This window comes from Aotus nancymaae, unplaced genomic scaffold (genome assembly GCF_030222135.1).
Source record: "Aotus nancymaae isolate 86718 unplaced genomic scaffold, 86718_ANA_hifiasm-v0.15.2.pri h1tg000064l_1, whole genome shotgun sequence".
In the NCBI taxonomy this organism is placed as follows: domain Eukaryota; kingdom Metazoa; phylum Chordata; class Mammalia; order Primates; family Aotidae; genus Aotus; species Aotus nancymaae.
Window position 1 is genome coordinate 14,535,541 of NW_026988479.1, and position 24,347 is coordinate 14,559,887.

At 44.2% G+C, this 24,347-nt stretch overlaps 1 protein-coding gene across 1 annotated transcript in view; it reads left to right on the forward strand.

Moving 5' to 3' along the window:
• Positions 1 to 238: 238 nt before the first annotated feature.
• UBE2D2 (ubiquitin conjugating enzyme E2 D2) overlaps positions 239 to 24,347 on the forward strand; it is a 69,903-nt gene continuing 45,794 nt past the window's right edge. Inside the window, exon 1 of the mRNA XM_012472905.3 lies at positions 239 to 721. Within this exon, the coding sequence (XP_012328328.1) occupies positions 698 to 721 (24 nt within the window). The 5' untranslated portion in view covers positions 239 to 697. The remainder of the gene's footprint in view (positions 722 to 24,347) is intronic.

A 24,347-nucleotide genomic window follows, 5' to 3' on the forward strand; every position in this document is an offset into this window, starting at 1 on the left:
GTCGCGGCGCGGGAGCCAGCAGAACCAGCGCCCTGGATCTCGCGATATCTCCTCCCAGCGCTTCGCAGCGTCATCACCTCCGCGGCCGTGGCGGCGGCGGCGGCGGCGGCGCGTAGCTTACTCACAGGGGCGGCCCGTATCCCTCCGCCGCCGGCGCGGCTCGGCCCTCCCTCCCCTGGCCCGCCAATCCCCGCGCCTCCCGACCTGCCCCTCGGCCAGGCCCACCCCGTGCTCCGGCGGCCCCACCCCGGCGGTGCCGCCCGCCCGCCCGCGCGTCCCTCGGTCCACCTGCAGCAGGCAGGAAGGCAGGCAGTCCCTCTGGCTGTCCAACTGAGAAGCGCCGGCTGAGCTCGAGGTTCGGGCTTTTGCTTCCCGGCGGAGGGATCTGCGGCGGCTGAGGAGGCGGCGCTGATACTGGGAGGAAGAAACAGCTACGGCGGCGGCGGCGGTGGCGGTGGCGGCTGGGGCGGCACCGAGTAAAGGGGCCGCCGCCGGGTGATGCAGTGACCGCTGCGGCAGGCCTAGGAGCGGAGTGGGCCCCGGCCCTCAGCCCGTCCCACCGGACCCGCTCTTCTGAACTCTTCATCTTCTCCGGCTGAGCGCGATCGCCGAGGCGGCCTCAGGCTCCCTAGCCCCTTCCCCGTCCCTTCCCCGCCCCCGTCCCCGCCCCGGGGGCCGCCGCCACCCGCCTCCCACCATGGCTCTGAAGAGAATCCACAAGGTAAGGGGCCGGAGGTCGGCTGCAGGGCTGGCGGACTGAGCAGGCTGCGGCCTGCACTTCCCGCCGTCGACTCCGCCGGGTTCGCGGCCTTCTTGGATCCCCCTGCCGGTGCTGGCCCCGCGGGGAGGCCTCCATATCCCACTCCCAGTGATGGCGCCCGTGGAGGCCACGGCGCGCAGCCCGCGCTTAGGCCGGAGGTGCTCTCGCGGCCTCAGCGTACCTCCCTGCTGCCCTTCCAGGCCCTCATGGTGTGGACTCCCAGGGCTTTTCCAGTCTGGGACTGCCGCTGCGCTTGAAGGCCATTGTCCGGCCAGGATGGCGGGGTTGGGTCCGTGGGGGGCGCTGGGGCGTTGGGCGGCCCCTTCGACAGAGGTCGAAAGGGCTTCTCGCCCCATTCCTGTTCCCTCCCACACCTGCCCTAGCTCCCTCCACAAAACCGCCTGAGCTCTGGCAGACGGAGGAAGCCGTTTTGCCTGATCCGCAAGTATCTCTTGAGTTCACTTACCTCTTGGGTGGCAGCACACATCGGTCCATCCTACTTGTCCAGAAACTGTTAAGAGTTGGAAGTTCAGAAAGAAAAAACAAACAAACAAAAACCGTGACTTAGGAGGGAGGAGGGAAGTAGAGGGAGAATCATTTTATTTCTTGAGGTTGCTATATGTAGTTAGAAACTAACACTTCCGTTTTGCCGGATTGGATCTAATAGAAAAGCTGTACATTGGCAAAGGTACAGGAAGAAACCTGAACTTTGAAAATCACCAGATAAAGTACACAAAAGTTCCTTTCACAGTCTCTTCGCAAAATGGACTTAACACTGTATTAGGTGATATGTTTAGGAAGACCCTTAATTGGAAAGGGGTTTTGCTAGATTTTGTATCAAAAAGGATTTCTCTGCTCTTTAAAACGAAGGGTTATTTAGTTATCGATAAGGAGGTTATCCTAATAATACACCTAGAGTATAAGCTTGGCTTAAAATTTAGTTTTTTTTTACCCTCTTAGTGCTAGTTTTATGGTTTTTTTCCTAGAAGTAGGGAGGCACCACTGTTCATTTCTGTTTGATGTTTCACTTGGCTACTCAGATTGGCTTTATTAAACCAATAGCTGTTTTTTTCTTTAGTACATCTTTCTCCTTTTTGTGGAGAACGGGATCTTGCTGTGTTGCCCAGGCTGGTGTCAAGCTAGCCTCTCACCTCTGCCTCCCTAAGTGTTGGGATTACAGGCATCAGCCACAGCACATGGCCTGTACCTGTAGCTATTTAGTGAGAAGTAGGTACTGGGATTATCTATTCTGAATGATGGAATGGGGATGCAAGAGGAAGAGAACCAGTTTCCACCTTGCCTTAAACTAAGTCAGAATACAGATTGATGATTTAAACACCCTAGCTTAGCAGTTGGTCCTCATTTCATTTTTGATCAAAGACTTTTAGTGTGGAATCAGTCCCATTGGTTACTATAATTAGGTTAGCTTCTTACCAACTTCTTTTGACTTTGATTCCTAACAAAAAGGGCAGATTTTAGGCAATAAATGTTGTACTAAAATGAAATGGTATTTGTTAAAAGAAACTTGAACGTTAAGCAAAGATTTTTTTTTTTTTTAAGACGAAGTCTCGCTCTTGTCTCTCAGGCTGGAGTGCAATGGTGCAGTCTCGGCTCACTGCAACCTCTCCTCCAGACTTCAAGAGATTCTCCTGCCTCAGCCTCCTGAGTAGCAGGGATTATAGGCGCCTGCCACCACGCCCGGCTAATTTTTGTATTTTTAGTAGAGATGAGGTTTCACCCTGTTGGCCAGGCTGGTCTTGAACTCCTGACCTCAGGTGATCCGCCCATGTTGGCCTCCCAGAGTGCTGAGATTACAGGCGTGAGCCACCATGCCTGGCCAAAGATTTCTTAAAGAGCCATTTAAGGGACGGGAGCACACTGAGGGACGGGAGCACACTGAGGAATAGTCATCCAAATGAAATATATACATAGGTATTTTTAAGGCTTTTAGGACTTGTTAGGTCCTTATAGAATCTAATTGGGAAGTTATTAAATACCTGTAGAAGATTGTGCTCTTATTTTAAAATCTGAGGGAGGAGTAAGTGGGGATAATGTGTGAAATTTACAGATAAAGCAATCTCCACATTGATTTATGTGTGTAACGGACTTCAGAGAGGGGATTAGCACTTCAGCACAAAACATACATTTTAGTCTAGTAATACTTGCCTTCATAATATGGTTTCTAATTAGTTGCTACATGTTTTCTAGACTAAATTTTCTCTAAAATATGCGTTCATAAGATCTTTTTAATAAAATCAAATTTAGAAATAATTTGAACTTTTTTTTCTTGGGACGGAGTTTCGTCTTATCACCCAGCCTAGAGTGCAATGGTGCCGTTTTAGCTCGCTGCAACCTCTGCCTCCTGAGTTCAAGTGATTCTCCTGCCTTAGCCTCCTGAGTAGCTGGGATTACAGGCACGCATCACCACGCCTGGCTAATTTTTGTGTTTTTAGTAGATGAAGTTTCACCATTCTGGCCAGGCTTGTCTCGAACTCCTGACCTCAGATGATCTGCCCACCACGGCCTCCCAAAGTGCTGGGATTACAAGTGTGAGCCACTGCACCCGGCCCTGCCTGAACTTCTAAAACTCAATATTAACTATTTTCCCTAGGTTTATAACCTAGATTGCAAAGTATGGCTTGACTTCTCTGAGACTGCTAGTGATAAGAAAAATGAAATGTATTTGGTATACCAGTCAAAAAGATTATGAAAACAAAATGGAGATGAATTTTTTTTCAAACTTTTTGTACCACTATTTTAAGTTGAATAGCAGACTTGCTAAATATGGATGAGATCAGTTCTATCTTTTTTTTTTTTTTTAAAGAGATAGAGTCTTGCTCTGCTGCCCAGGCTGGAGTGCAGTGCCTCGATCTTGGCTCACTGCAGCTTCCCTCTCTCAGGCTCAAGTGATTTTCCTGCCTCAGCCTCCCAAGTAGCTGGGACTACAGATGTGCACCATCACACCTGGCTAATTTTGTATTTATAGTAGAGACAGGGTTTTGCCATGTTGGCCAGGCTGCTCTTGAACTCCTGACCTCAGATAATCCGCCTGCCTTGGCCTCCCAAAGTTCTGGAGTTACAGGCATGAGCCACTGTGTCCAGGTGAAATCAGTTCTGTTTTATCTTCAGTCCGAGTAATGTAGGAATCCCCACTACTTGGCTTCTGTAATTGATCTTGGTCTTGAACCTTCCCAGTTATCATTCCCTGAAAAAATAACTCTTTGCTGTGTCTGGGTTCTAATAAAATTTTTCTAAGAAAAACTACATTTGACAGGTGACATCTTTAAGAATTCAGTATCTTGTTTTTTTGACAGAGGGGCACTATTCATGACTGTGAATTTGGCAGTCTTTAAAATGCCATGTCTTTTTGGAAAAAGCTTTTGATGGACTTTATTATTATTTATTTTTTTGAGACGGAGTCTTGTGCTTGTCGCTCAGGCTGGAGTACAGTGGCACTACGTTGGCTCACTGCAACCTCTGCCTCCTGGGTTCAAGTGATTCTACTGCCTCAGCCTCCTGAGTAGCTCGGATTATAGGTGCCCACCACCATGCCTGGCTAATTTTTATACTTTTAGTAGAGACAGCGTTTTGCCATGTTGGCCAGGCTGGTCTTGAACTCCTGACCTTAGGTGATTCAGCCGCCTTGGCCTCCCAAAGTGCTGGGATTACAGGCATGAGCTGCTGCGCCTGGCCAGAGGACTTTATTTTGATACACGTCTTTAGGTCCCCTGACCTATGCTATAAGCAGAGAGCATAGCAAAAAGAGTCATTATGAACATTCTGTGTAGTTCTGGGCAGGGATTGGGATCCTTTGGGATTGTTTGTGTCTACACCGCATGGCCCCACCCTGCTATGTTTTGAGGTTTTCTGCTGACTTTTTAGGTCTTAAGCTTTGATTTTGATGCTTTGAGTGCCTGCCTCTAGCAGCACCACCCCCAGCCCTTTTCCAGTTGGCTGCATCTCATCTGTTGTGGGCTAAGAAACCAGATCACAGAGCTTATTAAAATTGTGTCTAAAATAAGATCCAGTAGGCTCTTGACTGAAGAGGGCTTCATGTGCTCTGTGAACTGTGTGGTTTCCTTGGCTGATCGGAGACCTTTTTGACTTACTTCCTGTTTTCCTTCTTAACTTTTGCTTTACAGATGTAGAAGGCTTATTTGGTGCCCTTAGAGTGCTGTAATATTGAAGTATTTGGTTAATTTCTCTATTTTTGGGAAGGATAAAAGGCTAAATATCTTGATTCTTTGAGGAGTTGAAGACTGACTAGAGTTGGATGCTAAAAACTTTTTTCTTGGGCCAGGTGTGGTGGCTCAGGCCTGTAATCTCAGCACTTTGGGAAGCTGAGGTGGGCAGTTCACAAGGTCAGGAGTTTGAGACCAGCCTGGCCAGTATGGTGAAACCCTCTCTCTACTAAAAATACAAAAGAATTAGCTGGGCATGGTGGCGCATGCCTGTAATCCCAGCTACTTGGGAGGCTGAGGCAGGAGAATTGCTTGACCCCTAGGGGTGGAGGTTGTAGTAAGCTGAGATTGAGCCACTGCACTCCAGGCTGGGCAGTGGAGCCAGACTCTCTAAAAAAAAAAAACACACACCAAAAAAAACCAAGAGCAATTTCTTTCTTAACAGTAATAGTGCATTGTACATTTTAATGGTGTTCTACTAGTTATAGATTACATTTGGTGTATATAGCTTTCAAAGTAATGCCAGGATTATCACTTGATCTGTTCTATTTCTGTGATAGAGTTTTGTTTTGTTTTGTTTTGAGATGGAGTCTCGCTCAGGCTGGAGTGCAGTGGTGTGATCTTGGCTCATTTCAACCTCTGCCTCCGGGGTCAAGCAATTCTCCTGCCTCAGCCTCCTGAGTAGCTGGGATTACAGGTGCCTGCCACCGCGCCTGGCCAATGTTTGTATTTTTAGTAGAGATGGGATTTCACCATGTTGGCCAGGATTGTCTCGAGCCCTTGACCTCAGGTGATCTGCCCACGTAGGCCTCCCAAAGTGCTGGGATTACAGGTGGGAGCCACTGCGTGTGATAGAGATTTTTATGGCAATTTTTTTTTTTTTTTGAGATGGAGTCTTGCTCTGTTGCTCAGGCTGGAGCGCAGTTGCGTGATCTCAGCTCACTGCGACCTCCGCTTCCTGGGTTCAAGCAGTTCTGCCTCAGCCTCTCAAGTAGCTGGGATTACAGGCACCCACCACCACACCTGGCTAATTTTTATATTTTTAGTAGAGACAGGGTTTCACCATGTTGGCCAAGCTTGTCTTGAACTCCTGACCTCAGGCCATCTGCCCGCCCACCTTGGCCTCCCAAAGTTCTGGGATTACAGGCGTGAGCCACCACGCCTGGTGAAGGTCTCACTGTTTCGACCAGGCTAGCTTCTTTTAAGACCTCTCAAGACAGAGTTCTCAATGAAATAAAGGTTTCAGTTTAGGCACCGTGGGTCACGCCAGTAATCCCAGCACTTTGGGAGACCCAGGTGGGCAGATCGCTTGAGCATAGGAGTTCAAGACTGGTTTGAGCAACATGGCAAAACCTGGTCTTTAGAAAAAGAGCGGTGGGGCATGCCTATAGTCCCTGCTAGGTGGGAAGCTGAGGTGAGAGGATCTCTGAGCCTGAGAGGTAGAGGCTGCTGTGAGCTGTGAGCTGTGATCAAGCAACCACATTCCAGCCTATGCAACAGAGTGAGACCCTGTCTCAAAAAAAAGAAAAAAAAAATTCAACTCTGATGGCTATAAAAGCCAAGTGCGTACCAAAGAGAGCTAGAAAATCCATGTGCTATCAGATGAGGGCAGCTGCTTTCCAGCTCACTGCAAATGTTGCTGTTGCCAAAAATCTATGGGCCCAGTGTTGCCATGTCTTCCGTTCAAAAAAAAAAAAAAAAAACCAACAGAAGCCACAAAACCAGATTTTTTGGCAACTGATTCAAATTGAAAAAAACCCAAAATACACGTTTTTGGTTGATATCAGTTTAGTATGTGGATTAAAGCAACAAGTTCATTAAGTAATCAGCAGTGTAAAAAGATTAAGTCATTTAAGCATTTCTTTCTTTTCTTTTTTTTTTTTGAAGTGGAGACTTGCCCTGTCGCCCAGGCTGGAGTTCAGTGGTGTATCTTAGCTTACTGTGCATCTTCCACCTTCTGGGTTTGAGTGATTCTCCTGCCTCAGCCTCCCAAGTAGCTGGGATTATAGGTGCATGCCACCATGTCTGGCTAATTTTTTGTATCTTTAGTAGAGACGGGGTTTCATCATGTTGGCCAGGCTGGTCTTGACTTCCTGACCTCGTGTTCTGCCTACCTTGGCCTCCCAAAGTGCTGGGATTACAGGCATGAGCCACTGTGCCCAGCCTTAAACAATACTTTCTTTTTTTTTTTTTTGAGACAGAGTCTTTTTCTGTTGCTCAGGCTGAAGTACAATGGAGCAATCTCGGCTCACTGCAAACTTCTGTCTCCTGGGTTCAGATGATTTTCCTGCCTCAGTCTCCTGAGTAGCTGGGACAGGTGCGTTCCACCACGCCTGGCTACTTTGTGAATTTTTATTAGAGATGGTGTTTCATCATGTTGGTTAGGCTGGTCTTGAACTCCTGACCTCGTGATCCTCCCGTGTCAGCCTCCCAAAGTACTAGTATTACAGGCCTGAGCCACCACACCTGGTTATTTTCTATCTCTTTAAAAGTTTGAAAGTATTGCTTTATGTAGATGGTCAAGATTAAGTAGTTTTTTTGCTTTTTTTCCAGATGGAGTTTTGCTGTTATTGCCCAGGCTGGGGTAATGTAGTATGATCTCCACTCACTGGAACCTCTGCCTCCTGGGTTCAAGCGATTCTCCTGCCTCAGCCTCCTGAGTAGCTGGAATTACAAGCTTCTGCCACTATGCCCAGCTGATTTGTATTTTTAGTAGAGACGGGCTTTCATCATGTTGGCCAGGCTGGTCTTGAGCTCCTGACGTCAGGTGATCCACCCGCCTCAGCCTCCCAAAGTGTTGTGAGCTACTGTGCTGGCTGGTTAAGTAGTTTTTTTTTTTTTGAGACAGAGTCTTGTTCTGTTGCCAGGCACCAGGCTGGAGTGCAATCTCTGCAATCTCCGCCTCCTGGGTTCAAACAGTTCTCCCGCCTCAGCCTCCCAAGTAGCTGGGACTACAGGCGCACACCACCACGCCCAGCTAATTTTTGTATTTTTTAGTAGAGACGGGGTTTCACCATGTTGGCCAGGGTGGTCTCGATCTCTTGACCTGGTGATCCTCCCGCCTTGGCTTCCCAAAGTTCTGGGATTACAGGCGTGAGCCACCATGCCTGGCCAAGTAGTTTTTAAATATAATTCTAATTAACTTGCTAAGTTTTGTATGGTTTTTGTGTGAGGTCTTGGGAAGGCCAGTTTTGTAAATACATTGATCCTGTAGAAGTTTATATATTACTCTTCCATTAGGATCAGTTTCATGTTTTGAGTTTTTCTGTAGGCTGATAATTTGCTTTGAAAATGTCTGAAATTGGGAGGTTAACAAAGCATGATCTTAAAGTAGTTATAACGCTGAGCAGTATTGTATTTTAAAAAATCGCTTAGGCTGGGTGCAGTGGCTCACGCCTGTAATCCCAGCACTTCAGGAGGCTGAGGAGGGCTGATCTCCTGAGGTTAGGAGTTTGAGACCAGCCTGGCCAATGTGGTGAAACCCTGTCTCTACTAAAAATACAAAAATTAGCCAGGTGTCGTGGCACTCAACTGTAATCTCAGCTACTTGGCAGGCTGAGGCAGGAGAATCGCTTGAACCCAGGAGGCAGAAGTTGCAGTGAGCCAAGATCTCGCCACCGTACTCCAGCCTGGGTGACAGAACCAGACTTTTTCTCAAAAAAAAAAAAAAAATTTTTATTGCTTAAAAATACTGTACTAGAGGTATGATACCATATATTAGATTAATATTATAGGTAAGGACTGATTAAATTCCTGTTAAAATGATGAAATAAATTAGCAGGTAGTCCTGTAGAGTACTGGGCACTCTAATAAATGGTTGTCTGAATATGGCTATTTAAATTAGTTTTGTTTTTTTTTTGAGATGGAGTTTTGCTCTTGTTGCCCAGGATGGAGTATAATGGCGTGATCAGGTTCAAGTGATTCTCCTGCCTTAGTCTCTTGAGTAGCTGGAATTATAGGCATTTGCCACCTTGTCTGACCAATTTTGTATTTTTAGTAGATACGGGGTTTCTCCATGTTGATCAGGCTGGTCTTGAACTCCTGACCTCAGGTGATCTGCCCACCTAGGCCTCCCAAAGTGCTGGGATTACAGGCGTGAGGCACTGCACCCAACCTATTTAAATTAGTTCTATCTTGGATAGCAGGCATACCTTCTTTCTCCAAAAGGTGAACTTCTTTACATCATTTCTGGTAAATATTTTTTTCTCACTAGAAAAGTATTCTTTGCTTTACAAAAGATATTGAATCAAGGCACTTTCTTTGGCTCTACTAGGTTGCTATTTAAATGTAATTCAAACAGCTGTCATTGGGGATAACTGCTTTTTTTTTTTTTTTTGAGATGGAGTCTCACTCTGTTACCTAGGCTGAAGTTCAGTGGCTCAGTCTCAGCTCTCTGCAACCTCTGCCTCCCAGTTCAAGCGATTCTCCTGCTTCAGCTTCCTGAGTAGCTAGAATTACAGGCGCATGCCACCATGCCTGGCTAATTTTTATGTTTTTATTAGAGATGTGGTTTCACCACGTTGGCCAGGCTGGTCTTGAGTTCCTGACCTTGTGATCTGCACGCCTCAGCCTCCCGAAGCGCTGGGATTACAGGCGTGAGGAACTGCGCCTGGCTGAGGATAATTGTTAATACATCTTGGTTTCCTTTGAAGTCTCTCAGCGTATATTACTATACTGGTGACTGACAGGGAAGAGCTTTTGGCAAGGTCCAATTCTGTATATTTCTGCTAAAGTATCCCAGGCAGTTCCTAGGATAGGAATACCTGACTCATGCCTCATGCTACCAGGAACCTTTTTGCAGCCTCATCCAAGAAATGCAGGAACACACTTGTTTTGTCTGTAGAAATGAAGTTTTGATGGTTAGATTTCCAGGCAAACCTTTAAAATCATGTTAAATCATAACAGAGGGAAATAAAGTAGTATTTGTTCTTCTGTCTGCAGAGTCAAGTGAGATTTCAGGTAATGGAATCATAAAATGTTAGCACTGCAGCACATCTCAGGGCTGCTGTCTGGAAAGGCCAGGTGACCTACCAGATAAGACTAGGTCTGAATTGAGAACCTGGATTTCTTGACTATATCCAGTGTATTTTTTGGCAAGCCATGTGTTATTCTTACATAACTGTTAGGTATATAAATCCAGAGGATGCAGCCTTTTTTCTTTTGTTTAAACAGTTGGGTATTTAAACTATGTCCTGGAACCTGAAGATCTTTCTCAGCTTCCCTTTATATGGTTGGCAAGTTTGCTCATGAGCCCTCTTAAAACTGAAAATTTAGGCTCATGCCTGTAATCACAACACTTTGGGGAGGCCAAGGTGGGAGGATTACTTGAACCCAGTAGTTCAAGACCAGTTTGGTCCATAATGGGAGATCCTGTCTTTACAAAAGCAAAACAGAATTAGCTGGGCATGGTGATGTGTGTCTGTAGTCCTAGCTACTCAGGAGGATCACTTGAGCCTAGAAGGTCAAGGCTACAGTGAGCTGTGATGCATTCCAGCCTGGACAACAGAGCCAGATCGTGTCAAAAACAAAAAAACCCCCACACATAAAAACAACTATGCAAATTTGGTGTTCTGTTCCCTGCCCCTCCCCCCCTTTTGTTGTTGTTGAAACAGTCTCGCTCTGTCACCCAGGCTGTAGTGCAGTGGTACAATTTTGGCTCATTGCAACCTCCGTCTCCTGGGTTCAAGCAGTTCTCCTGCCTTAGCCTACCGAGTAGCTGGGACCATGTGCATGCCACCATGCCCAGCTAATTTTTGTATTTTTAGTAAAGTCGGGGTTTCACTATGTTAGCCAGGCTGATCTTGAACTCCTGACCTCTAGTGATCACTTGCCTCGGCCTCCCAAAGTGTTGGGATTACAGGGGTGAGCCACTGCCCCCAGGCTTCTGCATATATCTTTCATCAGAGTCAGATGGATTTTTTTTTTAAGTGAAAGTAAGTTTATTAGGAAAGTAAAGGAATAAAGAATGGCTACTCTATAGGCACAGCAGCTTCAAATGGGTTTTTAATCTCTAAAAAGACTAAAAACCACTGTCCTACCATATTAAACATTATTTTAATCTCAGCAGATGGCCAGAGGACCTGTCCTGCAGAGAAAATAGAAATCTTATGTGTGAGTTCTTAGGGATTTCCTTCAAGGTATTAAAACAACAGATCCCAGCTACCCTCTTCACTGTGCTTCAGGAATTACTTGATCTTTTCAACAATCTTTCAGTAATTCTGTTCTCCCCAGGTTAGTTGAGAAAACAGTTAGAGAAATAAACTTGCTTAATATTATATGGTTATGCTGGATGAACCAGGATTCAGATACAGGTGATCTTGACTGTAGAGCCATTCTCTCTCCAGATTTACCTGTTTTAAGTGCCCTTCTTCCCTCTAATTTCTAGAGAAGCTTTACTTTTCCCTTTGCCAAACGTAACTTTTGCTTTCCATTCTATTTCTTTCTTTCTCTTTCTCTCCTCCTCTCTCCTCCCCTCCCCTCTCTAGTAATTGTCCTTGTTTTCGCATTTCCAGTCTCTTCTCCACTACCTCCTCTTAGCATCCAAACTTATCAAAGGTTTTCCCTCATTTAAAAAAAGAAAAAAAGCCGGGCGCGGTGGCTCACGCCTATAATCCCAGCATTTTGGGAGGCCGAGGCAGGTGGATCACAAGGTCAAGAGATCGAGACCATCCTGGTCAACAAGGTGAAACCCCGTCTCTACTAAAAATATAAAAAAATTAGCTGGGCATGGTGGCGCGTGCTTGTAGTCCCAGCTACTCGGGAGGCTGAGGCAGGAGAATTGCTTGAACCCAGGAGGCGGAGGTTGAGGTGAGCCGAGATCGCGCCATTGCACTCCAGCCTGGGTAACAGGAGCGAAACTCCGTCTCAAAAAAAAAAAAAAAAAAGGCAGTAAAATAACATTTTTTTTTTTGAGGTGGGGGGTCTCACCCTGTTTCCCAGGCTGGAGTGCAGTGGTGCAATCTGGGCTCACTGCAACCTCCGCCTCCTGGGTTCAGACGATTCTCCTGCCTCAGCCTCCTGAATAGCTGGGATTACAGACACCCACCTAATCTTTGTATTTTTAGTAGAGATGAGGTTTCACCATGTTGAGCAGGCTGATCTTGAACTCCTGACCTCAGGTGATCCACCTGCCTCGGCCTCCCAAAGTGCTGGGAATATAGGCATGAGCCACCACACCCAGCCCTAAAATAACTTTTTAAACTTCCCTTCCCCCATAAGAGCTACTTCCTTTCTCATCTTTCTCCTTCCCATCTCTGACATTTCAGTGCCAGAATTCCTGAGAGAATAGTCTTTTCACTGTTCTGGAACTATTTAATAAGGTCACTAATGATTACTTAATTGCCACATTCAGTGGGTACCTCAGTTTTTGTTTAACTTTCCTAACAATTAACATGGTTTTCACTCATTTTCTTTGGCTTCTGATAAACTGCTTTCTTCTTCCTCATATTTGGTTTTTCCCAGCTTTATTAGAATGCTTATCAAAGTAATATTATTGATGGGGAATACAAGCAAAAGTGTATGAAATCATGCATACTTGTATTAAAACTGACAGCACTGGCCAGATATGGTGGCTCATGCCTGTAATTCCAGCACTTTGGGAGGCTGAGGCAGGAGGATTACTTGAGCTCAAGAGTTCAAGACCAGCCTGGGCAATATGTCTCTACAAAAAATTAAACAAATGAGCCAGGTGCCGTGGCATGTGCCTGTAGTCCCAGCTACTCAAGATGCCAAGGCGGGAGGATTGCTTGAGTCCAGGAGCTCAAATTGAGGCTGTAGTGAGCTGTGATCATGCCACTGCACTCCAGCCTGGGCCACAGGGCGAGAGCCTGTGTCTTAAAAAAAAAAAAGCACAAATTATCTCAGATAAATTATTATTATTATTTATTTTTTAATTTTTTTTTGAGACAAGAGTCTTGCTCTGTTGCCTAGGCTGGATTGCAGTGGCGTGATCTCAGCTCGCTGTAACCTTCGGGCTCAAGCAGTTCTCTTGCCTCAGCCTCCCAAGAAAAGAAGCTGGAATTACAGGCATGTACCACCATGCCTGGCTAATTTTTGTATTTTTAGTATGTTTTACCATGTTGGCTGGGGGGGTCTTGAACTCCTGGCCTCAAGTGATCCACCCACCTTAGCCTCCCAGAGTGCTGGGATTACAGGTGTGAGCCACCATGCCTGGCCTGCTCCCAGATTAATTAATTAAAATATATAATAAAAATATGTCACAAACAAAATTAAATTATTAACTATCAAGATGAAACATCTGTCATTCTTTTTTTTCTTTAAAGCAACATGATTATGAAACATCTGTCATTCTTACTTTGCTATAGAGTAACAGTTTTAAGAATAGTATTTTTCTTACGTAATAAAAGCCATCTTCATCAGGTGCCCCTTTAAATGTCTTACTGTATATTGTCGTTACAGTATAATATAAAAGTTGGTTTCAAGCAGATACATTGTAGCAAAAGGAAGAATACAGACTGTGTATTTTGCAATATTCAGGCAATTAGGCTGTTGCTGACATTAATTGTCCCATCATGGATAGGTCACCCTAATTTTTCTAAAAAATAGATGCCTGTTCTTTGCTCGTGTTTATTTTAAAATAATATGACTTCTTGGGCTTAAGAATCAAAGGACTCTGCCATTTAAAGTGTCTTCCTCCTAGATAAGTCAATAGGGAATGGGTTCAAATACTAGAAATATTTAATAAGCTCCGATTAAATAACTTCTCAAAGAGACATTGAATTATAAGAATCATAGGATAGATCTGTGATGGTCAAATAGCCAATAATGCTGGAGACTAAATGCTGTTTATAACTCATAACACAGATGTAAAGTCAAATGTAGGCACTATTTGCTTTCTAGTGTTCAAGTTTCTTGAGGCAAATTACTGCTTTAAAACTACAAAAATATGTAGTCTTTCTTAAAAAATGTATTAAAAGTGATAAAATTGGCTGGGTGTGGTGGCTCATGCCTGTAATCCCAGCCCTTTGGGAGGCCAAGGCAGGTGGATCACTTAGGTCAGGAGTTAGAGACCAGCTTTTCCAACATGGTGAAACCCCGACTCTACTAAAAATACAAAAATCAGTCCGGTGTTGTGGTGGTGGGTGCCTGTAATCCCAGCTACTCAGGAGGCTGAGGTAGTAGAATCACTTGAACTCAGGAGGCGGAGGTTGCACTGGGCCCAGATTGAGCCACTGCACTCCAACCTGGGCGACAGCAAAATTCTGTCTCAGAAAAGGAAAAAGAGGCCGGGTGTGGTGGCTCAAGCCTGTAATCCCAGCACTTTGGGAGGCCAAGGCGGGTGGATCACCTAAGGTCAGGAGTTCGATACCAGCCTGGCCAACAAGGTAAAACCCCATCTCTACTAAAAATACAAAAAAAAAAAAAAAAATTTAGCTTAGAATGGTGCCAGGCACCTGTAATCCCAGCTACTCAGGAGGCTGAGGCAGGAGAATTGCTTGAACCCAGGAGGCAGAGTTTGCAGTGAGCTAAGATTTCACCACTGCCCTACACCCTGGGCAGCAAGAGTAAAACTATGTCTTGAAAAAAAAAAAAAAGAAAAGAAAAACTATTGCTGTCTTTATTATTGTAATACATATTAATATCTCACGGGAAATGCTGCCGTAGTTGTAACACTTCTAGTTGATCCTTCCCAGAATCATGTTCTCTTGATCTTTGTTCAGTGCCTTTGCTTATACAGAGAATCTCTTCTTGTCCCACCCCCATCTCCTCCTAAATTCTTTATTCATACTTGGAGACTCAGCTGAAGTGGCTTCTCTAGGAAGCATGCGTGAGGCATACAGGCCATCAGAGTTCAACTGTACAATTGCTTCTTAGTGTGTAGACATGATTGATTATTCCACCGTTTTTCTTTAGACTAAACTCTATTGGGCAAATTATTGTCTTACTCTTTGTATTCCTGGTACCTAACACATGTGATTCAGTGTTTGCCAACAACATTCAGTGAATGCCAATATCAGGTGGTGTGGCAAAAAAAAAAAAAAAAAAATAGTGGAATTTTGGAGCAGTTGTGGCCTTAGGCCAGTCACTTTGCAAATTTTCTTGAGTCTCAGTTTCCCTGTCTGTAGAACGGGAATTATACCCTGCAAGCCTGCAGGGAAGATTATAAAGAAGAGGGCTTAGCATTTATGGACTACATAAAAGATAGTTTTGTTGTTATTTTTAACGAATGTGCTTGGCAGTTTTATTCCCTGTACCCAAAATCTAGAAACACCTTAAATATCCATTAGTAGCTGAATATATAAACAAAATGTAGGAAATGCATACACTGGAGCATTACCCACCAATAAAAAGGAAGAAATAGTGAAACATCTCTGCCACTTAGCAGTCTATTAGTCAACTCCAAGTTCACCCTCCAGTACTTGCCCTGCTTTGATTAAATAACTTCTGAAGTATGTATTTGAGCTGGTGAAGAACTGGACTCTCTGACCTTTGCAGTGAACAAAATGTTGGGCTTTGTCAATAGAGGGCACTAGAGGAACATAACAGAGGGAAGGGGTTTCTTGGATTTGGACTTTTTTTTTTTTTAAAGGTTTTTAAATATTATCTTGGTAATAATGTTTAAATATTGACTTGGTAATAATGTTGACCTACAGAATTGGTGTAATCTCGAAATCTTAGGTGTCAGTGTTAAAATTTATGTTTCACATTTTACTTCATTATTACCTCAAGCAAAAAAAGAAAAAAAAACCCGAATATGAAGAGAATGAAGTCCTATATTTATTTATTTATTTATTTATTTTTTCTGAGACAGTCTTGCTCTGTCACCAAGGCTGGAGTGCAATGGCGCAATCTCTGGTCTTATAATATTTCTAAACTGAAAACAAGACTGAATCCCAGTAGTATTCAACGAATTCAAAATACTGTCACCTTAATATATTTTTAATACATGTGATATTTCTGTAAATCTAGATTTGTGAAATCAGTTATCTTAAACATCTTATTACAGAAGTGTCTGCTGCTATCCTTTGAGCATTAACCCCGCCACCTGTAATGCATCATGCAATATAAGTGATAGAATTGTTTTGCCAACTTCTTAAGGGCTCATGTCAGGGAAAAACTTTGAAATTGCCTGGGTACAGTGGCTCATGTCTTTAATCCCAGTGCTTTGGGAGGCCAAGGTGGGAGATCAGCCTGAGCAATTCATCAAGACCTGGTCTCTACAAAAACTGCAAAAATTAGTCAGGTTTGGTGGCACACGCCTGTAGTCATAGCTATTAGAAAGACTGAGGTGGAAGGGGAGGATCTCTTGAGGTCCAGAGTTCAAAGCTGCAGTGAGCTATAATCTGCACTGCACTCCAGCCTAGGTGACAGAGTGAGACCTTGACTCAAAACCAAAGAAGGCTTCAAATCAAAGTTGATTTTTACAAAAGCCTCAATGGTATGAGTTTTAGGTTTCTTTTTTTTTCTCTGAGATGGAGTTTTGCTCTTGTTGCCCAGGCTGGAGTGGAATAGCGTGATCTTGGCTCACCGAAACCCCCACCTCCTAGATTCAAGCAATTCTCCTGCCTCAGCCTCCTGAGTAGCTGGGATTACAGGCATGTGCTGCCATGTCCGGCTAATTTTGTATTTTTAGTAGAGATGGGGTTTCTCCATGTTGGTCAGGCTGGTCTTGAACTCCTGACCTCAGGTGATCTGCCTGCCTTGGCCTCCCAAAGTGCTGGGATTATAGGTGTGAGTCACTGCGCCTGGCTCGAGTTTTAGATTTCTCAAAATAATGGGACACTAATGGAGTGAGTAATTTTCTTTTCTTTTTTTTTTTTTTTTTTTTTTGAGACAGAGTTTCGCTCTTGTTACCCAGGCTGGAGTGCAATGGTGCGATCTCGGCTCACCCGCAACCTCCGCTTCCTGGGTTCAGTCAATTCTCCTGCCTCAGCCTCCTGAGTAGCTGGGATTACAGGCATGCGCCACCATGCCCAGCTAATTTTTTTTGTATTAGTAGAGACGGGGTTTCACCGTGTTGACCAGAATGGTCTCGATCTCTTGACCTTGTGATCCACCCGCCTCGGCCTCCCAAAGTGCTGGGATTACAGGCTTGAGCCACCGCGCCCGGCCCTTGAGTAATTTTCTTTAGAGTAAATGTTTTCATATTTATACCATCTGTATTAGTTTATAAATTACCACAACTGGGTGGCTTAAATTAACAGAGCTAATCTCACAGTTCCGGAGGCCAGCAGTCCAAAGTCAGTTTGTCTTCAGGTCCATACTGCCCCTGGATGGTCTAGGGGAGAATCTTTCCTTGCCTCTTCGAACTTTGGTGGCTGTCAGCATTCCTTGGCTCCTTTACTTTGTGGCTACATCACTCCAGTATCTGCCTCCATCTTTGTATCACCTTCTCTGTCTGTGTCTTCTCTTTTGTCTCTTATATGGCCCCTTGTCATTAAACTTACCCATCCATGTAACCCAAAGGTGATTTTTTTTTTTTTTTGAGACGGAGTCTTGTTCTGTCACCCAGGGTGGAGTACAGTGGTCAGTCTCGGCTCACTGCAACCTCTGCTTCCCGGGTTCAATCGATTCTCCTGCTTCAGCCTCTCAAGTAGCTGGGATTACAGGCACCCACCACCACGCCTGGCTAATTTTTGTATTTTTAGTAGAGACAAGGTTTCGCCATGTTGGCTGGGCTGGTCTTGGACCTCTGATCTCAGGTGATCCTCCGATCCGCCCATCTCAGCCTCCCAAAGTACTGGGATTACAGGCGTGAGCCACTGCTCCCGGTCAATCTAAAGATGATCTTATCTAAAGATCTTTAATTTAATTACATCCCCAAAGGCCCTTCTTTCCAAATGAGGTAACATTCACAGGTCCCAGGGATTGGAACACATGCATATCTTTTCGATCCACTGTACCACTTAATTACCAAATTCTAGTAAAGCAACTTTGGGCTTTTTCAGTGTTTTGTTTTGTGTTAACTTTCTAAAATTTTGAAACAGTTTTAAACCTACAGAAATGCCGCACATACAGTACAAAGAATATTTTATTCTTAAAACATTGTCAGAGGAAGCTGCCAACATGATGCCTCATCAGCTATAAATACTTTAATATGTACACCTTTATTTATTTTTGAGAGAGAGTCTTACTCTGTCACCCAGGGTGGATGACTTGAGGCCAGGAGTTAAAGACCAGCCTGGCCATCACGGTGAAACTCTGTTTCTACCAAAAAAAAAAAAAAAATTAGCCAGGCATGGTGATGTGCGCCTGTAATCCCACTTGGGAGGCTGAGGCATGAGAATCACTTGAACCTAGGAGGCAGAGGTTGCAGTGAGCTGGGATTGTGCCACTGCACTCTAGCCTGGGCAACAGAGTGAGACTCTGTCTCAAAAGAAAAAGAAAAGAAAATAATAAATAGGTGGTTCTGGCTCAGTCTCTTGAGGTTGCAGTCAGACTGTTGCCTAGGGCTGCAGTTATCTGAAGGCTAGATGATCCTCTTCCAAACTGAGCCCCATGGTTATTGGGAGACCTAAGTTTCTTGTGGGTTATTGGATAGAGGGACTCATTTTGTCTCCACATGGATCACTCCACAGGAGAGAGATCCCAAGAGCAATAAGCATACCTAGCATCCAGACATCAGTTTCTGAATACCATCCTATTGTATGTATTGTATGCTACATGGCAGAGCAATAATCATACCTAGCATCCAGACCAAAACTGAAATCTGGTTTGAGTTGCTCCCTCTTTTTGGCCTTTTTTTTTTTTTTTTCCCAGACAAGAGTTCCATTCTTGTTGCCCAGGCTGGAGTGCAATGGCATGATATCTCCTCACTGCAACCTCCACCTCTCAAGTTCAAACGATTCTCCTGCCTCAGCTTCCCAAGTAGCTGGGATTACAGGCATCCACCACCATGCACAGCTAATTTTTTGTGTTTTTAGTAGAGATGAGATTTCACCATGTTGGTCAGGCTGATCTCAAACTCCTAACCTCAAGTGATCTGCCCACCTTGGCCTCCCAAAGCGCTGGGATTACCGCTGTGAGCCATTGCACCCGGCCTTTTTTTTTTGAGACAGAGTTTCACATTTTTTGTTCAGGCTGGAGTGCAATGGCATAATCTTGGCTCATTGCAACCTCTGCCTCCCGGATTTAAGTGATTCTCCTGCCTCAGCCTCCCAAGTAGCTGGGATTACAGTTACGTGCCACCATACCTGGCTAATTTTTGTATTTTTAGTAAAGATCAGGTTTCATCATGTTGGCTGACCTCAGGCGATCCACCCACTTCGGCCTGCCAAAGTGCTGGGATTAGAGGCGTGAGCCACCGTGCCTGGCCTGGCAGTTGGAAATTTTTTTTTTTTTGAGACAGAATCTCCCTCTGTTGCCCAGGCTGAAGTATAGTGGCACCACCTAGGCTCACTGCAACCTCCACCTTCTGGGTTCAAGTGATTCTTGTGCCTCAGCCTCCTAAGTAGCTGGGATTACAGGCGCCAACCACCACACCTGGCTAATTTTTGTGTTTTTAGTAGAGACGGGGTTTCGCCATGTTGGCCAGACTTGTCTTGAACTCCTGACCTCAGGTGATTCACCTGCCTTGGCCTCCCAAAGTGCTGGGATTACAGGTGTGAGCCACTGCACCCAGCGGCCGTTCGAATTTTGATGGAGGCTGTGTTGAATCTGTAATTTAATTTGAAGAGTATCTGGACTAGTCCTTTTATATTATCTTTCCATTTTCCATCTTTGTCTTTTATATACTTCTGGAGGACTTTCTCAACTTTATCTTTCAGCCTTTCAGTTGAGTTCTTCATTCTCATAATATTGGGTTCATTTTCTTCCTTTTTTCTCCACATTGTTTTGGTCTTTATCTTTCATATTGAAGGTGACTGTTCACTTAACCTTCCTAGTTTCCATATATCACCAGTGCCCTTGACAGTGTTTGGTGTCTCAGTCTAGAGAACATCTGTTTTATCCTCTCCACATAACAAACCTCCAGCCTGTTGCTTGGATGGCGAAGACATTCACCAGAGGAGTTCAGAGTCAAGGAAGTTATCTGGAGATCAAGCTACCTTCTTTATTAGTTCTAAGTTTTTTGTTTTTGTTTTGTTTCATTTTTGAGACAGAGTCTCCTCTGTCACCCAGGCTGGAGTGCAATGGCGTGGTCTTGGCTCACTGCAGTCTTGACCTCTCGGGGCTCAAGCATTCCTCCCGACTCAGCCCATTCCCTTGCCCCCTACCCCCTCAGTAGCTGGGACTACAGGTGTATGCCACCACGCCCAACTTATTTCTGTATTTTTTTTTTTTTTTTAAGAGATAGGGTTTTGCCATGTTGCCCAGCTGATGTCGAACTTCTGGGCTCAAGGGATCCGCCTGCCTTGACCTCCCAAACTGCTGGGATTACAGGCAAGAGCCACCACGCCCAGCCAGTTTCAAGATTTTTTTAATCTATAAACAACACACAGTATGGTTTTAGATGTTGTCAAACTTTATGTAGATGTTATGAAAGTGTAGCCTGAGCACTGTGGCTCTTGCCTGTAATCCCAGCACTTTGGGAGGCCGAGGCAGGCGGATCACCTGAGGTTGGGAATTTGAGACCAGCCTGACCAACATGGAGAAACCCCGTCTCTACTAAAAATATGAAAATTAGCCGGGCGTGGTGGCCCATGCCTGTAATTCCAGCTACTTAGGAGGCTGAGGCAGGAGAATTGCTTGAACCTGGGAGGCAGAGGTTGTGTTGAGCCAGTCGCACCATTGCACTCCAGCCTAGACAACAAGAGTGAAACTCTGTCTCTAAATAAATAAATAAATAAATAAATAAATAAATGTTGTTATGAAAGTGTAATATTCATTTTCACTCAGCATAAATATACCAACAATTTTAAAAATTTATTCCCCGATCATGGACACTTGTTTCCAGATTTTTGCTAGTATAGACACTGAAGCATCAACATCAGCATTATATGTTGCATGTAGGTGACAGGTTGTTTTGTGTTTTTTTTTTTTTTTGAGATGGAGTCTCACTCTATTGCCACGCTGGAGTGCAGTGGCATGATCTTGGCTCACTGCCTCCACTGCAACCTCCGACTCCCAGGTTCAAGTGATTCTCCTGTCTCACCCTCCCGAGTAGCTGGGACTACGGGTGTGTGCCACCATGTCCAGCTAATTTTTATATTTCTAGTAGAGACGAGGTTTTACCAAGTTGGTCAGGCTGGTCTCTAACTCCTGACCTTGTGATCTGCCCCACCTTGGCCTCCCAAAGTGCTGGGATTACAGGCATGAACCACCATTCCCAGCCAGTTGGGTACTATTAACAGTTTTTTCGGCTGAGCACGGTGGCTCACACCTATAATCCCAGCACTTTGGGAGGCCGAGGCAGGTGGATCACGAGGTCAAGAGATCGAGACCATCTTGGTCAACATGGTGAAACCCCGTCTCTACTAAAAATACAAAAATTAGCTGGGCATGGTGGCGTGCGCCTGTAGTCCCAGCTACTCGGGAGGCTGAGGCAGGAGAATTGCTTGAACCCAGGAGGCGGAGGTTGCGGTGAGCCGAGATCACGCCATTGCACTTCAGCCTGGGTAACGAGCGAAACTCTGACTCCAAAACAAAACAAAACAAAACAAAAAAAGTTTTTCTTCAATTTTTATTCAAGAAAATTTTTCTGTTGTTTTTGACCAATTAAGAGGAGGGGTAAAGAGAGGGCGGAGTAGAGGGAAAAGGAAAGGCTTATTGGATGTGAAACAAGTTCAAAAAAGTGATTGTTTTGAGAATTATGGACATTTACTTGGGACCTGGTCTTTTCCTGTTGGAGTAACTTCTTAAGTTGCTTTGTTTAGCTTAGTGCTAAGAGACTAAGGATAATAAATTTAAAAGATTAAATATAAAATTGAGTCACTAGAAGAATTTTATACTACTAGCCTTGTTCCTTCTGAGGTTTTTCACTTAAGTCACTGCCTTGGTAGCACATATGTATCAAGAAACTTGAGGATGACTAGGCCATGCCTTTTTTGAAGAAGAATGGGGGGACTTGATTCATAATGTTTTCATACTTCTATTATTATAGCAAATAACTGCTGCTCTGCTTGCTGCATCCTTTGTGTTAATCTCAAAAATGTTCTCAGAATCTTCAGGTAGCACCACTATAATAATTTTATGGATTAAACATTTCCTGAAGGTTAATTGGTTAGCTCTATCGTATTAAAAACTGCTTCCTAGAGCTGTGCTTTGTATAAAAGTATAAACTGTTTTTGAAACAGGTAATACTTACTGGTAACAAACCTTCCCCTAACCCATCTGTGGACTTGAATTTTCTGTATGGCCCTCTTCCAACCCTTGCTACAGATGGATAACATGGCAATCCTTTTATAGTATGAATTTTATCATAGGAAAACAGAAACTGTTCATTTTTCTTATTGTCGTAGTACTGTATATCTTCCCTCAAGACAGTAGTAAATGCTTTTTTTTGAGACCAAGTTTTGCTCTGTTGCCTAGACTGGAGTGCAGTGGCATGATCTTGGCTCACTGCAACCCCCACCTCCTGGGTTCAAGCAATTCTGCAGCCTCCTGAGTAGCTGGGAATACAGGCACCCGCCACCATGCCTGGCTGATTTTTTTTTTTTTTTTAGTAGAGATGGGATTTCGCCATATTGGCCAGGCTGGTCTTGAATTCCTTACCACAAGTGATCCTCCCGCCTCAGCATCCCAAAGTGCTGGGATTACATATGTGAGTCACCACGCCCAGCCAGTAAATGCTTTTTATTACTGTAGTAGGTGATTAGATGCCATCTTGGGTGCTTTTATTGTAGACAAAGGGGCTCCCATCTCTAAGCTCACATGAAATGTAATTTTAAAAATACATTTCTTCAAATGTACCTGTTTACATTTTTGTTAATATTGTCTCATGCCTAGTTTTAGAGGCTGGAATGAATGTTCCAGGGAGCTGCAAAAATCTCTGTCAGTTGGTGTTTTGAATAATTATTCTGAAATATACTCCTAGGCTTGAAACTTGGATCTGGCTTTTTTTTTTTTTTTTAACTTGAATTGCATTTTTTCTCTTAGGCTATCATATGAATTTTGCAAATAGAGAGCCAGTCTTGTAGCATAGTAAAATTTAACAGTATAGGTAACTCTTGATCTATCTATCTTATAGAGATTGTCTGTAGGAAGACTGTGGTAACCATGGTCAGACTCATTATTTTGAACACTCTAGGTTAGTGTTGGAGAGTTTGTAAAACAGAAACATAAGCAACTATGCCTTGAAAAAGTAAAGTCCATGAGAAGTATTACTTTTACGTTTCAAGGATTTACAGTTTAGGTTAACAGTTTTTACGTATTATATTTCAAAACATCAGAGTGCTAAAACCTACCTATATGCTCCTTACTGAAAATAGTTCATGCAGGCTTTTGGGTGATTGTAGTTTTACAGAGTATAGGGAAAACAGGATGCCAGTTGGCATCTTATTTAATGTCTCTTCTATCCTGCCATATTAAGTAGCACAGAAACACACCAAGATAATACTAGCATTCATTCCCCACCACCATATTTTCTCCAGCTTGGTACTATGGTACATGTGTGATGAATGTTACAGAAGAGGGTGTCAGCAACCCAACAAATGAGTTCTTTAGGTTTCTGGTTGGCTATATAGTTACTGACTAAGGAGGGATTCAGCTGGTAGAGGAGATCCTGGGTGCCCAAATGCCAGGAAAGAAGCCCTTTTCCTAACATTTTAGTGTTTCCTTTGAAACTTAGAGAATGGTGAATTCTTTTGGCATAGATGCTCCACCATCTGTCTGTTCCATGTAGACTTTCCCATCTACCTGGCTATGTGCCACCCTTGTTTTGGACATAGAGGGGTGGAGAGCAGAGACCAGTGCTTCAATAACTAAAAATAGAAGGAATTTCAAATCTTGATAGATTATCTGTGGAGTCAAGCCTGCCTTGACAACTTAGCCACCACTGCTCATGATATTCTGGAGTTGGACCAAAAAACAACTGTCTGATCTGCTTTTGGTCCTATGTGTATTTCCTAATACTTTTGTTCTCTTACTTGTTACAGAAGTAGTTTTACTGGAATACCTGCGATTTTTCTGTCTTGCCTCTGTCATTCACTCAGTTATCTTCTACCTTGGCTCTGGTTGCCACAATTCTAAACTTTCTGTTTTGTTTTGTTGATTTTTTTTTTTTTTTTTTTGAGACAAGGTCTTGCTCTGTTATTCAGGCTAGACTGCAGTGGCACAATCATGGCTCACTGCAGCCTTGACCCTCTGGGCTTAAGTGGTTCTCCCACCTTAGCCTCCCCAGTAGCTGGGACAGCAGGTGTGTGCCACCATACCTGGCTATTTTTTAAATTGTTTTTGTAGAGACAGGGTCTTGCTCTGTTGCCCAGGCTGCTCTCGAACTCCTGTACTCAAGTGATCCTCCTGCCCCAACTTCCTAAAGTGCTGGAATTACAGACTTGAGCCACTGGACC